Here is a 14,461-nt window from a genome sequence, read left to right as displayed (position 1 = left end):
TAAGTTACAAGGAGAGATTACACAAATTGGGGTTGTATTCTCTAGAGTTTAGAAGGTTAAGGGGTGATCTGATCGAAGTTTATAAGATATTAAGGGGAACAGATAGGGTGGATAGAGAGAAACTATTTCCGCTGGTGGGGATTTTAGGAGTAGGGGGCACAGTCTAAAAATTAGAGCCTGACCTTTCAGGAGCGAGATTAGAAAACATTTCTACACACAAAGGGTTGTAGAAGTTTGGAACTCTCTTCCGCAAACGGCAATTGATACTAGCTCAATTGCTAAATTTAAATCTGAGATAGATAGCTTTTTGGCAACCAAAGGTATTAAGGGATATGGGCCAAAGGCAGGTATATGGAGTTAGATCACAGATCAGCCATGATCTTATCAAATGGTGGAGCAGGCACGAGGGGCTGAATGGCCTACTCCTGTTCCTATGTTCCTAGCGGAGCAGGCTCGAGGGGCCATATGGCCTACTCCCGCTCCTATTTCTTATGTTCTTATGTTCTTAATGTTATATTACACCATTTTGCTTTGACCCCTTTAGAACCACCCTCATTTGTGAGCAAACCTGATCCTCAGGAAGTTTTACCTGGTTCAACAGCAAGATTTCTAAGCGTTGTTACTGGAACAGTTCCACTGAAAGTGAAATGGTTTAAAGGTAGCACTGAACTGGTAATGGGAAGGAAATGTCTAATTTCTTTAAGTGACTCAACAGCAGTACTGGAGCTACTAAACGTGGAACCTTCCCAAAGTGGAGACTATATCTGCCAAGTCAGTAATGAAGCTGGCAAAGATTCCTGTACAACAAAATTATCTGTGAAAGGTTTGTAAAGTACAGATTAAAAAACAGAACATCTGTGTAAGTTAAAATTTTGCTTGAGTGGTTAGGATTTTTTTGACAACTGTTTTCATATGTATCTTTATCAGAACCAGCAGTATTCCAGAAGAAATTGAAGGATTCTAGTGTTGTACTGGGGAAGTCAGTTTGTCTAGACTGCACATACGCTGGTACCCCAGAAATCAAAGTCATCTGGAAGAAGAATGGTTTTGAAATATCCCAGTCTGAAAAATATTTAATAACTACTACTGAAACATCTTGTATTTTGGAAATTCTCAACAGTATTAGAGACGATGGTGCAAAATACCATTGTGAGGTAGAAAATGATGCTGGAAGGGACACTTGTCATGCTGAAGTGAAAATATTAGGTTTGTTAACTTTTGATTTCTTTCAGTCACTGACTTTACATCAACATTCTGTTTCTTTGCTTTCTTTTTGTGTGTGTATACATGCATATTCTTTCATTGCTGACATATATTGATTATACCTTAGAACCACCAACGATTGTCCAACATTTAGAGCCTCTGGAAATAACAATAGGAGACTCAGGATCTTTTGACTGTACACTCACTGGAACACCTGAAATTAAAGTGGCTTGGTACAAAGGAGACACAAAACTGAGAGCCACCCATAATTGCAAAATGGAGTTTGTGAACAACATTGCAAAAATGGAACTGAAGAAAGTAACCATGAGCGACAGTGGGGAATATATATGCAAAGCTGCAAATGAAATAGGGGCCTGTTCATCAAAGGCCATGCTTACTGTTCAAGGTGACATTGCTTGGCAGATTAATCAATGTCTGTGCTTAACAGATTGATATATGTCTGCATGTCATACATTTCGTTGTGAGGATATTTTAGTCTTTTTGTTGTGGTTAAAAATCATTTCCTGTGTAATCATAGTTTTGATGAACTCATTCCATAACTCTTTATTTTACAGAACTTAAATCTGCACCTTCTTTCACAAGAAAAATTAAGAATATGGAAGGAACTCTTGGTCTTCCAGTGACATTTGAGTGTTGTATTTCTGGTTCAGCTCCCATTGAAACTTCTTGGTTTAAAGATGGGATGAAATTGGTCAGTGAAGAAAACTTAATTATATCTTTCATAGAGAACAAAGCAACACTTAACATTCTTAACATTGAGATGGATCATGTTGGTGAATACACTTGCAAAGCTTCCAACATGGTTGGAGATGTTTCATGTGATTCCAAACTAACTCTGAAAGGTTTGTTGGGTTAAATATGCACTTATTATCTTCAGCTTTTTGACTTTATTATCTTTTACCCTAATTCTGTAATATTTACACTTTGATATCTGCTTCTTTTATATGTCATTGCTAGATGCTATTACTTTACTATTGATAGTATTACAGCAGAAAATAATCCTTTCTTGTTATATTTTTAGAGCCTAGAGTTGCCCCTGTATTTGACAAAAAACTAGAACCAGTGGAAGTTACCACTGGGCAAAGTGTAGAACTTGAATGCCATTTAATTGGCTCTCCCCCAATTAAAGTCATTTGGCTGAAGGATGACAAAGAGATCCGATCAAGTGGCAATTACAAGATAACCTGTGCGGAAAATACACCTCACCTGACAATTCTAAAAGCAGACAAGGGAGACTCTTGCCAGTTCATCTGTGAGGGCAGCAATGATATTGGAAAAGACTCTTGCAAAACACAAGTGACTGTAAAAGGTATTGCTCAATGTCAGTTATTCTTTTCCTCTGGTACAGCATTCCAGGCGAAGCTTTATTCATTTGGAAGAAGAATGTTGCTACTTATTAGTTTTGCTACTTATTAGTTTTGCTTCTTCATTATGATTGTTTTCTAGTTACTTGTTCAGTTTGTGTTATATTATCTGTGTGGAGTTCTTCTTTTGCCAGTAAAATATTTAGGAAAGTCAATTATTTAAAAACAAATCTTAACTGAAAAATAACATCAAAGGTGGTGAAATTCTTTATAATCCTTATCAACAGCTCTTCATTTTAGACATCTACCACCCATTTCTCCAGGCACTTTTTAAAGGATTTCTCTAGTGGAAACATAACATCACTGAAGAAATGAAAAATATATCTATATCTTTTGGGTATTTGTAATATTAAACTCATGTTGCTATACCTGTCTGTTACAGATTGTAAAATTCCACCAAGCTTTACTAAAAAACCTCTTGAAACAATGCAGGATACATAAGGAAAATCTATAAAACTTGAAGCTCGTGTTTCTGGTTCACAACCAATGTCTGTAAACTGGTTCAAAGATGAACAAGAGATCCTGCAAACTGAAAATTATGAAATGTCATTTAAAAATAATGTAGTAGTGTTGAACATTAAGAGAGCACATCTTACTGATTCTGCTGTTCATACATGTGAAGTGTCCAATGCAGCACAGACTGCTAAACTCTCCTGGATGAAAGAGGAAATGTGATGATGGGATGCAGCAACGGGTAACCTCAAAGGGGGAGGGGGTATGGACTGGGTAAAATAAATAGTTAAAAGAATCTTCGATCTGATGTTTGATGATGGCAGATTTTCCATTTTAAATACTGACATTTATTTTTTTTTGCTGTTTTAGAGCTTAAAAAGCCTCCTGTCTGTGATATACCACTTAAACCAATGACAATAACCGAAGGAGAGATCTTGCAGCTTAGTTGTCATTTCCATGGATCTGAGCCAATTAAGATACAATGGTTTAAAGACAGAAAAGAAATAAAACCATCTGAAAAATTGAACATAAGCTTCATGGATGGTACAGCTGCCCTAGAAAGTAAAGCAGCTACTAAAGCAGATAGCGGTGATTACCTATGTAAAGCCACAAATGAGGCTGGAAGTGACTCTTGCAAAGCCAAACTAACAATCCAAGGTATGGGGTAGATATGAAATGGATTGCCATTGTTATGTGAGCAATATAAGGATGCTAAATGCTCTTATTAATAATGTTTTGTTTGGCTTTTCCAACTTCTTTGTTCCCTTTCTGCAATAAGATTAATCAGTGCTGCCTAGAAATCTTTAACTTGAAGTACAGAAAGGGACTGAGGAGGTCCACTGAGCCATATAGCTGACACTGGATGGTTGGAACAACAACTAGCCAATGGCTAGATTAACCATTAGCAGTGCCCCAAGCTGCCAATAGTATTTTTTTTGTGAGTCAAAAGTTCTACCCCAGGGTTCAAAGATTTAAATGTGTTCTCACAGATCATGTAACTGCTCGGATCAAGCCCATCTTGCTGAGCTTGCCATGGTAGTTTTCTTAAAAAAGAGAAAGTTGCATCTTAATTTCGAATTCTTAAACAAAAAAATTAAACAAAATGTAAAATTCTGGTTCTGATTTTAAATCACTGCTTCTTGCAGTTAGATAGCCACTGCTGTTTTATACTGAAATAACTGTATTTCATATCTCAGACTGTGTAGAAAAGAAATTTTAGATTAATATTTAATTCTAGCTCTGTTCATTGCAGTGCTCTGTACCATCACCACTTTGTTTCAAATGCTGCCAAAAGTTCCTCATTTTGAAGTTTTATTCCAGGTGCCTTTGGCCACAATACTAAATAAACTTATGTATTGTTTTTGTTTTGTAAATATGGTACAAGTGTTAAATTGTTCTTAAGCTGATGATGCTGTAATAACAGATTATTAATTGAAATGTAATTTGGAGAGTGAAGATGCATCATGTGCATAAAGACTTTTATAGTTTGTTCATAGTACCAAAACTGCATCTTGGTCTGTAACCATTTTTGTTCCATCTTGTTAAATGATCTCTATAGGTAAGTGGTCTGCATATTTTTATGCGCAAATTTCAAAATACTATTAATGATATAATCAAAATAATTGGAGGGTAGGAGCATAACATCTTAAGTTTGTAAAACATGGAGGCAGCTCTGGCCAGTACTTTCTTCTTCCAAGAATGCAGTGGTAATGCATGGGATGTGGGGAGCTGGCAGAAGCACAAGCACAACTGGTCAAATGGCCACATACTTGGGAATTCCTATGATTCTGGGTGCATATGCATATTCACCATGCACTGAAAATAGGCACTTTCCAGCCATTGCTCACTGGAAGCAAACATGTGGATGTGTTACGATACAGTTATCCTTATTGCCAAGAAATAATATCTTAACAGCATCCTCTCTGAATTTTTAATGATTGCAATGCTTACTTGTCATGATTCCCTGGAAAGTTTTATTAGCAAATCCCACAGAGATGAGATATTACAACTGAATCTGTGTTAGTTATAGAAAGACACAGAGAGGAATACTGCAATTTTAAGTATGTAATAAAAAGAAGATAGTCAGCATAAATTTTCCACCAGTAGACTTGCTAGCATGCTTTGTAAACATTGTAGCATATTGGAGATGTCAATACAACGTGACTCCAGGATGGTATGTTGCCTCCCTGGTGCTAGGGTCAAGGATGTCACGGAGCGGCTGCAGGGCATTCTGGAGGGGGAGGGTGAACCGCCAGTAGCCGTGGTCGATATTGGTACCAACGACATAGGTAAAAAAAAGGGATGAGGTCCTGCAAGGCGAATTTAAGGAGTTAGGAGATAAATTAAAAAGCAGGACTTCAAAGGTAGTGATCTCAGGATTACTACCGGTGCCACGTGCTAGTGAGTATAGGAACAGGAGAATAGACAGGATGAATGCGTGGCTGCAGGGATGGTGTAGGAGGGAGGGATTTAGATTCCTGGGACATTGGGACCGGTTCTGGGGAAGGTGGGACCTGTACAAGCGGGACGGGTTACATCCGAGCAGAACCGGGACCAATGTCCTCGCGGGGGTGTTTGCTAGTGCTGTTGGGGAAGGTTTAAACTAGAGTGGCAGGGGGATGGGAACCTGAGCGGGGAGTCAGAAGGGAATAAAATTGAGAGCAGCAAGAGAGGGGAAGACCCAGGGGAAATCTACAATACAAATAGGACAAACAGTTGTTCAAGAACAAGTGAAAGGGAAAAGCGTAGAGCAGCGGAAAGAAAGTGTACTTTAGGCACGACAGAAAAAATAAAAACTAGAAGGCGTAAGGCGAGTAACCCAGCATCAAAGCTGTGGCAGGGGGTTGGGAACCTGAGCAGGGAGACAGAGGAAAGCGTGTCAGGAAGGGACAGAAGGTATGGAGTAAAAGGTAAAGTGTTAAAAAAGGAAAAAGCAGGAACTAAGTGTCACAAAACATATTTGAAACTTCTTTATCTGAATGCACGTAGCATTCGTAACAAAATGGACGAGTTAACGGCACAAATAACTACGTATGGGTATGATCTTGTGGCCATTACAGAAACATGGCTGCAGGGTGACAACGACTGGGAATTAAATATGCCAGGGTATTTAACAATCAGGAAGGACAGGCAGGAAGGAAGGGGAGGTGGGGTGGCTATGTTAATAAACGAAGGAATCACTGTAATACAGAGAAATGATATTGGGACAAAGGATCAGGATAATGAAACAGTTTGGGTAGAGATAAGGAATAATAAGGGGAAAAAACACTAGTGGGCGTAGGATATAGGCCTCCTAATAGTTGCAACTCTGCTGGAAGAAGTATTAATCAGGAAATAGTCGGGGCATGTAATAAGGGAACAGCAATAATTATGGGGGATTTTAACTATCATATTAACTGGACAAATCAAATTGGGCAGGGCAGCCTTGAGGAAGAGTTTATTGAGTGTATTAGGGATGGATTTCTTGAGCAGTATGTAACTGATCCTACAAGGGGGCAAGCAACCTTGGACCTGGTCCTGTGTAATGAGCCAGGATTAATTAATAATGTCCTAGTTAAGGATCCCCTTGGAATGAGTGACCATAACATGGTTACATTCCATATCCAATTAGAGGGTGAGAAGGTTGGTTCTCAAACAAGCGTACTGAGCTTGAATAATGGAGACTATGATGGTATGAGAGCGGAATTGATTAAAGTGGACTGTGAAAATAGATTAAAGGGTAAGACGGTACATGAGCAGTGGTGTTCATTCAAGGAGTTATTTTACAACTTTCAAAAATATATATTCCACTGAGGAAAAAAGGGTGTAAAAGAAATGACAGCCATCCGTGGCTAAGTAAAGAAATTAAGGACAGTATCCGACTAAAAACAAGGACATATAAGTTGCCAAACTTAGTGGGAGGATAGAAGATTGGGAAGTCTTCAAAAGACAGCAAAAAGTAACTAAAGGATTGATTAAGAAAGGGAAGATAGATTATGAAAATAAATGAGCAAAAAATATAAAAACAGATAGCAAGAGTTTCTATAGTTATATAAAAAGAAAAAGGTGGCTAAGGCAAACGTAGGTCCCTTAGAGGATGAGACCAGGAAATTAATGGTGGGAAACATGGAGATGGCAAAAATGCTGAACAAATATTTTGTTTCAGTCTTTACGGTAGAGGACACTAAGAATATCCCAATACTGGACAAACAGGGGGCTCGAGGGGGGGAGGAGCTAAATACGATTAAAATCACTAAGGAATTGGTACTCAGTAAAATAATGGGACTCAAGGCGGATAAATCCCCTGGACCTGATGGCTTACATCCGAGGGTCTTGAGGGAAGTGGCAGTAGGGATTGTGGATGCTTTGGTAATAATTTTCCAAAATTCTCTGGACTCGGCAAAGGTCCCGGCAGATTGGAAAACTGCTAATGTAACACCCTTATTTAAAAAGGGTAGTAGGCAGAAGGCTGGAAATTATAGACCAGTTAGCCTAACGTCTGTGGTGGGTAAAATTTTGGAGTCTATTATTAAGGAGACAGTAGCGGAACATTTGAATAAACATAATTTAATAGGACAAAGTCAGCATGGCTTTACGAAGGGGAAGTCATGTCTGACAAATTTGCTTGAGTTCTTTGAGGACATAATGTACAGGGTGGATAAAGGGGACCCAGTGGACGTAGTGTATTTAGACTTCCAGAAGACAAGGTGCCACATAAAAGATTATTGCTCAAGATAAAGAATCACTGGATTGGGGGTAATATTCTGGCATGGGTGGAGGATTGGTTATCTAACAGGAAGCAGAGATTTGGGATAAATGGTTCATTCTCGGACTGGCAACCAGTAGCCAGTGGTGTTCCGCAGGGGTCGGTGCTGGGTCCCCAACTCTTTACAATCTATATTAACGATTTGGAGGAGGGGACCGAGTGTAACATATCAAAGTTTGCAGATGATACAAAGATGGGAGGGAAAGTGGAAAGTGGAGAGTGAGGAGGACATAAAAAACCTACGGGGGGATATAGACAGGCTGGGTGAGTGGGCGGAGATTTGGCAGATGCAATACAATATTGGAAAATGTGAGGTTATGCACTTTGGCAGGAAAAATCAGAGAGTAAGTTATTATCTTAAAGGCGAGAAACTGGAAAGTACTGCAGTACAAAGGGATCTGGGGGTCCTAGTGCAAGAAAATCAAAAGTTAGTATGCAGGTGCAGCAGGTGATCAAGAAGGCCAACGGAATGTTGGCTTTTATTGCTCAGGGGATAGAATATAAAAACAGGGAGGTATTGCTGCAGTTATATAAGGTATTGGTGAGACCGCACCTGGAACACTGCATACAGTTTTGGTGTCCATACTTAAGAAAAGACATACTTGCTCTCGAGGCAGTACAAAGAAAGTTCACTCGGTTAATCCCAGGGATGAGGGGGCGGACATATGAGGAAAGGTTGAGTAGATTGGGACTCTACTCATTGGAGTTCAGAAGAATGAGAGGCGATCTTATTGAAACATATAAGATTGTGAAGGGGCTTGATCGGGTGGATGCGGTAAGGATGTTCCCAAGGATGGGTGAAACTAGAACGAGGGGGCATAATCTTAGAATAAGGGGCTGCTCTTTCAAAACTGAGATGAGGAGAAACTTCTTCACTCAGAGGGTAGTAGGTCTGTGGAATTTGCTGCCCCAGGAAGCTGTGGAAGCTACATCATTAAATAAACTTAAAACAGAAATCGACAGTTTCCTAGAAGTAAAGGGAATTAGGGGTTACGGGGAGCGAGCAGGAAATTGGACATGAATTTAGATTTGAGGTTAGGATCAGATCGGCCATGATCTTATTGAATGGCGGAGCAGGCTCGAGGGGCCGATTGGCCTACTCCTGCTCCTATTTCTTATGTTCTTATGTTCTTATTTGAGCTCTTTCACAGGTTTATCATATCTAATCTACATCTGTTTGCATGGTTGGAAGCAGGCTTCAGATATCTCAATTGATATAGTAATATCCATTTTCAACCCTGTACAATAGAAACTTCACTCTGCTTCCCAAGCAAACACACTGACCTTACCATATGGAGCAGCCTGTTACTCTTGGAAAGGGAAAAGTCAGTGAGCGTGAATGTACCACCTCCCCTCTTCCAAATGGTGCCTTTTTAAAAATTCGCTCATGGGATGGGGGCGTCGCTGGCAAGGCCAGCATTTATTGTTCATCCCCGATTGCCCTTGAGAAGGTGGTGGTGAGCCACCTTCTTGAACCGCTGCAGTCCATCTGGTGAAGGTTCTCCCACAGTGCTGTTAGGTGGGGAGTTCCAGGATTTTGACCTAGCGACGATGAAAGAACGGCGATATATTTCCAAGTCAGGATGGTGTGTGACTTGGAGGGGAATGTGCAGATGGTGTTGTTCCCATGTGCCTGCTGCCCTTGTCCTTCTTGGTGATACAGGTCGCGGGTTTGGGAGGTGCTGTTGAAGAAGCCTTGGCGAGTTGCTGCTGTGCATCCTGTGGATGGTACACACTGCAGAGGACTGACCAATGGCACACCTGCCAGAGGTCCGACCAATGAAGCAATTCTGGGACTTTACTAAGCACATCTCAAAATTCCTGTAGCAAGCAAGCGACCACAAATACATCTCAGTCATCTACAGGCTCCCAAGCCTCATTCTACTTCTCAACAACCCAACCTTGAGGAACCATGTCCTGCAACATGGTCTCCCCACAACACCCACAGCTGGGTAAAGAGATGAAAGTTTCTTGTATATTGTCAATACAGAGGTGCTAATGGAACTTCTTCACAGATTTATTATTTCTAATTCATCCATTTTGTGTGGTTGGAAGCAGGCTTTAGATATCTAAATTGATGCATTAATGTCCACTTTCAACTCCCCAGACCCAAATGGTAGATTGCCTTTCATAGACACTTTGAAGAGACTAGAGGAAACCCCACAGTTGTTCTGATGTTATCAGCTGGAGAGAAGTGTATATCAGGCGGAAAAAATCCCACAATCACTTTGAGTAACATAGGAACATGGGAATATAGGAACAGGAGTAGGCCATTCAGCCCCTCGTGCCTGCTCCGCCATTTGATACGATCATGGCTGATCTGTGATCTAACTCCATATACCTGCCTTTGGCCCATATCCCTTAATACCTTTGGTTGCCAAAAAGCTATCTATCTCATTTAAATTTAGCAACTGAGCTACTATCAATTGCCGAGTAGATTCAAAACCTAGCAGAAGAAAGGCATCACCAGGCTAGACCATGTTTTCCTCAAGGGCCAGATCATGAATTTTGAGTTAGCTGAAAAATTACATTTCATTTCATTCAACTTGATCCAATGTTTTCATATCTGGCATTTTCTCAAAGATGCAGTGACACCACAGATTCAACTCATACTGTTGTGGAGCTGCAGCTGCTCAACACCATGTACCACTGTTATCTCTATGTGAACAGACAAAATAAAAAGCTTGTCCTGCAAATGAGGTTCAAGCCATCCATTCACTAAAGAGAAATGGGATGAAATATAAAGACACCCCCTACAACCTCCACATAGACTAAATATATCGCACTCTACACAAACTTTACCCCACCTTGATTGTTGAATTCATTTGGGGTCAGGAAGAACTGCACTAAGCCACAAAGTATCAGATGCAATTCTCTGATCAAGTGTTGCTGCTTTTTAATATTGGTGGCATTGATGAAATATAAGTTCATGCAGCCTAAATTTAGACTCAAGACCTGACCTGACTGCAGAGCTAAGTGGAAGGAGACTCTGGAGGATGGTGTCTTGCTGCTCCACTGTAGAGTCAGATTAGACCCTATCTCCAGATTTACATCACATATAGTGAAAACTACATTGTGGTGAGGTCAAACCTGTAGTGTAAATGCACCCTGCAATGCTTTGCCAGAATATTACGTCTTCATGAAGATTTTTGTTGTTTTTAATATTGACAATAAAATAAATAATTACTGATGTTTCTTTTTATGTACACTCTGCTTAGTCATTCAGCTTGTTTACTTGTGAGAAATTTGACATTTAAATACTAAAATTCTGACATTTGAAATTCTTTTAAATTGTTCTGGTTTAGAAAAAGCTGTCGCAAAGAAAGCAGTTTCTCCATCACAGCGGGACAGGATCTTCTTCATTGAGAAACCAAAGAATATGAAAGTACCAGAAAGTAAGTCCACTGTGGAATAGTTCCTCTAATGTGTAATGTTTGTTAAAAAGAAACATTTCTGAAAGATGCAAAATATTTTAAAGCAAAAATGGCCAAATAATTACAATGCTATACCATTTGACTGTCAGCTAGAAGGTATTAGTTTGAATTTCAGTCTGAAAGTAAATTTACACACAAGCTTCTTGAGAAAAAAAGCTTCACGGATCTTCTGGAAGGAAGAGAATACTTTACAGGATTTCATTACTGTGCACCACCTAAAGGGTTAACTAAAATGTTGGAGCTGTATCCAATTTCCCAATTAAAGAGAGCAGCAAAGAATTAGGGCATAGGTTTTTGGCAGGAGAAAATAGGGAGAGTAAAAGTTTTAAAGTAGTTATCATTGTTCTTGATTATATTTTGCATTCCAGAGGGTATAGCAACATTTATTGCAAAGGTTGGTGGTGACCCAATTCCAAATGTTAAATGGATGAAAGGCAAATGGAAGCAGATGAACCATGGTGGCCGAGTTATTGTACAACAAAAGGGACAAGAAGCCAAACTGGAAATCAAAGAAGTGGTAAAAACTGACTCTGGACAGTACAGATGCGTAGCATCTAACAAATTTGGTGAAATTGAAAGCAGTGCAAACTTAGAAATTGAGGAGAAGAAGGAAATTATTGTTGAAACAGACTTCAGAGCTAAACTGAAGAAGTAAGTATTTTAGATTAAATAAGATTGATAAAGTTCTGATTCAAAATATGAGTGAGCAGATGATATTTAAAAGTAGTGTTTTTCATTTTATGAATATTTCACCTGTTTGCCAGAAAAGAATGTGAATGTTTATAAAGCTTAATGTAACTGAATCTTTTTCTTTAGTTTGGCAGCTTTGTTCTTGATTATTTATTCTATTTTATGTAATGATTGGAAGAAAAAATTAATTTCACAGTAATACTTCTTATTGATGTTAGTTTTGGTCCATTAATTTATAAATTTTATTAAATGTACATTTTATTTTAAATGCAGTTAAAAGGCATTAATATTTGCTGTTTATTTTAAAAGAACACCTTCCAAGCAAAAGGAAGAAGAATTAGACAAGGATATTGACATTGTAGAACTTCTAAGGAATGTCGATCCTAAGGAATATGAAAAGTATGCCCGTATGTATAGAATTACTGATTTCCGTGGTCTTCTTCAAGCCATTGAACAACTGAAAGCCAGCAAAGGGGATGAAACTCACAGAGTGGTGAGTAACTTTATGATTATTTCTATGTGTACTAGTACAGTGGAACAAGCTATAGATTTTATGCAGAATAAAAATCTTATATGATTATTATGCTGGGCTTTTTTGTCACTGCTTTTAATTTTTTGGTGCTTTATTAAGGAGTTGGAAGAGTATGAGCGAGGCCCTGAAGAAGATGAGTTTAATGAACTAATCCAGTATATTCAGCAAAGAATAGAAAGGGTTGAGGTAAGATCTGTTCTATGATAAAATAATAGTGACCACAAGTTGTGTTCACAGTGTTGTGTTTCACAGTGTTCTGTTTGAAATAAATATTTACAAAAATGTTTGTCCTCTCTGCAGCCCATTCAATTAATCAAAGATATTGAAGATCAAATTGTACGTACAAATGTAGATGCAGTGTTTGAATGTGTGATAAAGATAAACTATCCAGAAATCAAGCTTTCCTGGTATAAAGGGACTGAAAAGTTGGAATCAAATAACAAGTATGAAATTAGCATTGATGGTGATATTCATCGCCTAAAGGTCAAAAACTGTGCACTGCAAGATCAAGGCAACTTCCGCATTGTCTGTGGCCCACACATCTCTAGTGCAAAACTGACTGTTGTTGGTAAGCAGTATTTATACTTTTAATTCTGAATGTTGTTTCCATTTTTTTAACTCATCTAACTCATTTGCATTTGTTTGTGTTCTCCAGAACCTATAGTTGAACAACACCTTGAGAATCTTTCCGGTAAGGAAGGTCATATTTGCATCATGGTTTGCCAGTTCTCCCTACCAAACCTGAAAACTGAGTGGTTTAGAAATGGTAACAGGATTGAGGGACGAGGCAGATATTCCATAGATGTTGTGGATAAATTGCAGAAAGTCACAATTAGTGACTTGAAACCAGAAGATCAAGGCCGATTTACTTGCAGTTATGAAGGTCTTGAAACATCTGCTGATCTAATTGTTGAAGGTTTGTAGTTCTATCAAAAAGTCTTAACCGAATTGTACTTTGCTGATTAGGTTTTATTAAGTATTATGCTGATTAGGTTTTATGAAGTATTATTAAGTATTAAGTATTGAATTGTTTTTGCTCTTGTGTGTTATAGCTCAGCCAATTGAATTCACGAAGGCAATCCAGGATATTGTGGTGAATGAACATGAGTCAGCTGTATTTGAATGTGAAGTGTCTTTTGATGATGCCATTGTAACTTGGTTTAAAGATACAATGGTGCTGAAAGAAAGCCCAAAATACAGCTTCAGAAGAGATGGGCGCCGAAATTTTATGACTATCCATAATGTCACAACAGAAGATGAAGGTGCATTTAGTGTAGTCACCAAATGTGTTCTTTTTATTACAGTAGTTATCTATCTATCTTACTTATCTACCTGCAAACAAAGTTAATTTCTAGAGGAATAGAATTCAAAAGCAGAGAATTTATATTAAACTTAAATAGAACCTTGGCTAGACCACACACAGTACTGTGCTCAGTTCTGGTCTATTACAAAAGGATGTAGAGGCACTGGATGAAAGTGCAAAAAAGACTTACAAGGATGATATCAGTACTGAGAGGTTATAATTATCAGGAAAGACTGAACAGGCTGGGGCTCTTTTCTCTAGAAAAGAGAAGGCTGAGAGATGACCTGATAGAGGTCTTTAAAATTATGAAGGGGTTTGATAGGGTAGATGTAGAGATGATGGGGGCGATTTTAAACCCCAAGAACTGGTGGGTTGGGGGCGGGTGTGAGTTGAAAATAGTCGTTTTTTGGGTCACAACTGCAACTCGGCTTTTTTTCCGGGTTTAATGTTGGCACGGAAAAGTACAGGCTTTCCACTGGGAATCCAAGTCCAAAAATCTTGCGGTTGTGACCCAAAAAAACAACTATTTTCAACTCCCAGCCGCCCCCAACCCACCCGTTCTTGCGGTTTAAAATCACCCCCGATGTTTCTACTTGTGGGGGAGTCCAAAGCTAGGGATCATAAATATGAGATAGCCACTAATAAATCCAGTTAGGAATTCAGGAGAAACATCTTTACTTAGAGAGTGGTTAGAATGTGAAACTTGCTACCACATGA

General features: G+C 38.9%; 1 protein-coding gene across 16 annotated transcripts in view; it reads left to right on the top strand.

The window, feature by feature from the left end:
- Positions 1-14,461, top strand: part of ttn.2 (titin, tandem duplicate 2) — a 373,025-nt gene that overhangs the window by 140,077 nt on the left and 218,487 nt on the right. For all 16 annotated transcript variants that reach the window (XM_067987638.1, XM_067987650.1, XM_067987647.1 and 13 more), the window contains 13 exons: positions 545-823; positions 928-1,206; positions 1,331-1,609; positions 1,779-2,066; positions 2,246-2,533; positions 3,411-3,698; positions 11,091-11,180; positions 11,588-11,870; positions 12,219-12,402; positions 12,541-12,627; positions 12,742-13,009; positions 13,097-13,357; positions 13,494-13,703. In XM_067987638.1, the coding sequence (XP_067843739.1) occupies positions 545-823; positions 928-1,206; positions 1,331-1,609; positions 1,779-2,066; positions 2,246-2,533; positions 3,411-3,698; positions 11,091-11,180; positions 11,588-11,870; positions 12,219-12,402; positions 12,541-12,627; positions 12,742-13,009; positions 13,097-13,357; positions 13,494-13,703 (3,084 nt within the window). The remainder of the gene's footprint in view (positions 1-544; positions 824-927; positions 1,207-1,330; positions 1,610-1,778; positions 2,067-2,245; positions 2,534-3,410; positions 3,699-11,090; positions 11,181-11,587; positions 11,871-12,218; positions 12,403-12,540; positions 12,628-12,741; positions 13,010-13,096; positions 13,358-13,493; positions 13,704-14,461) is intronic.

The sequence above is a fragment of the Heptranchias perlo genome, chromosome 7, assembly GCF_035084215.1.
Source record: "Heptranchias perlo isolate sHepPer1 chromosome 7, sHepPer1.hap1, whole genome shotgun sequence".
Taxonomy (NCBI): domain Eukaryota; kingdom Metazoa; phylum Chordata; class Chondrichthyes; order Hexanchiformes; family Hexanchidae; genus Heptranchias; species Heptranchias perlo.
Note: the sequence above shows the minus strand (reverse complement) of the source record. Positions and strands in the feature narration are given on the sequence as shown.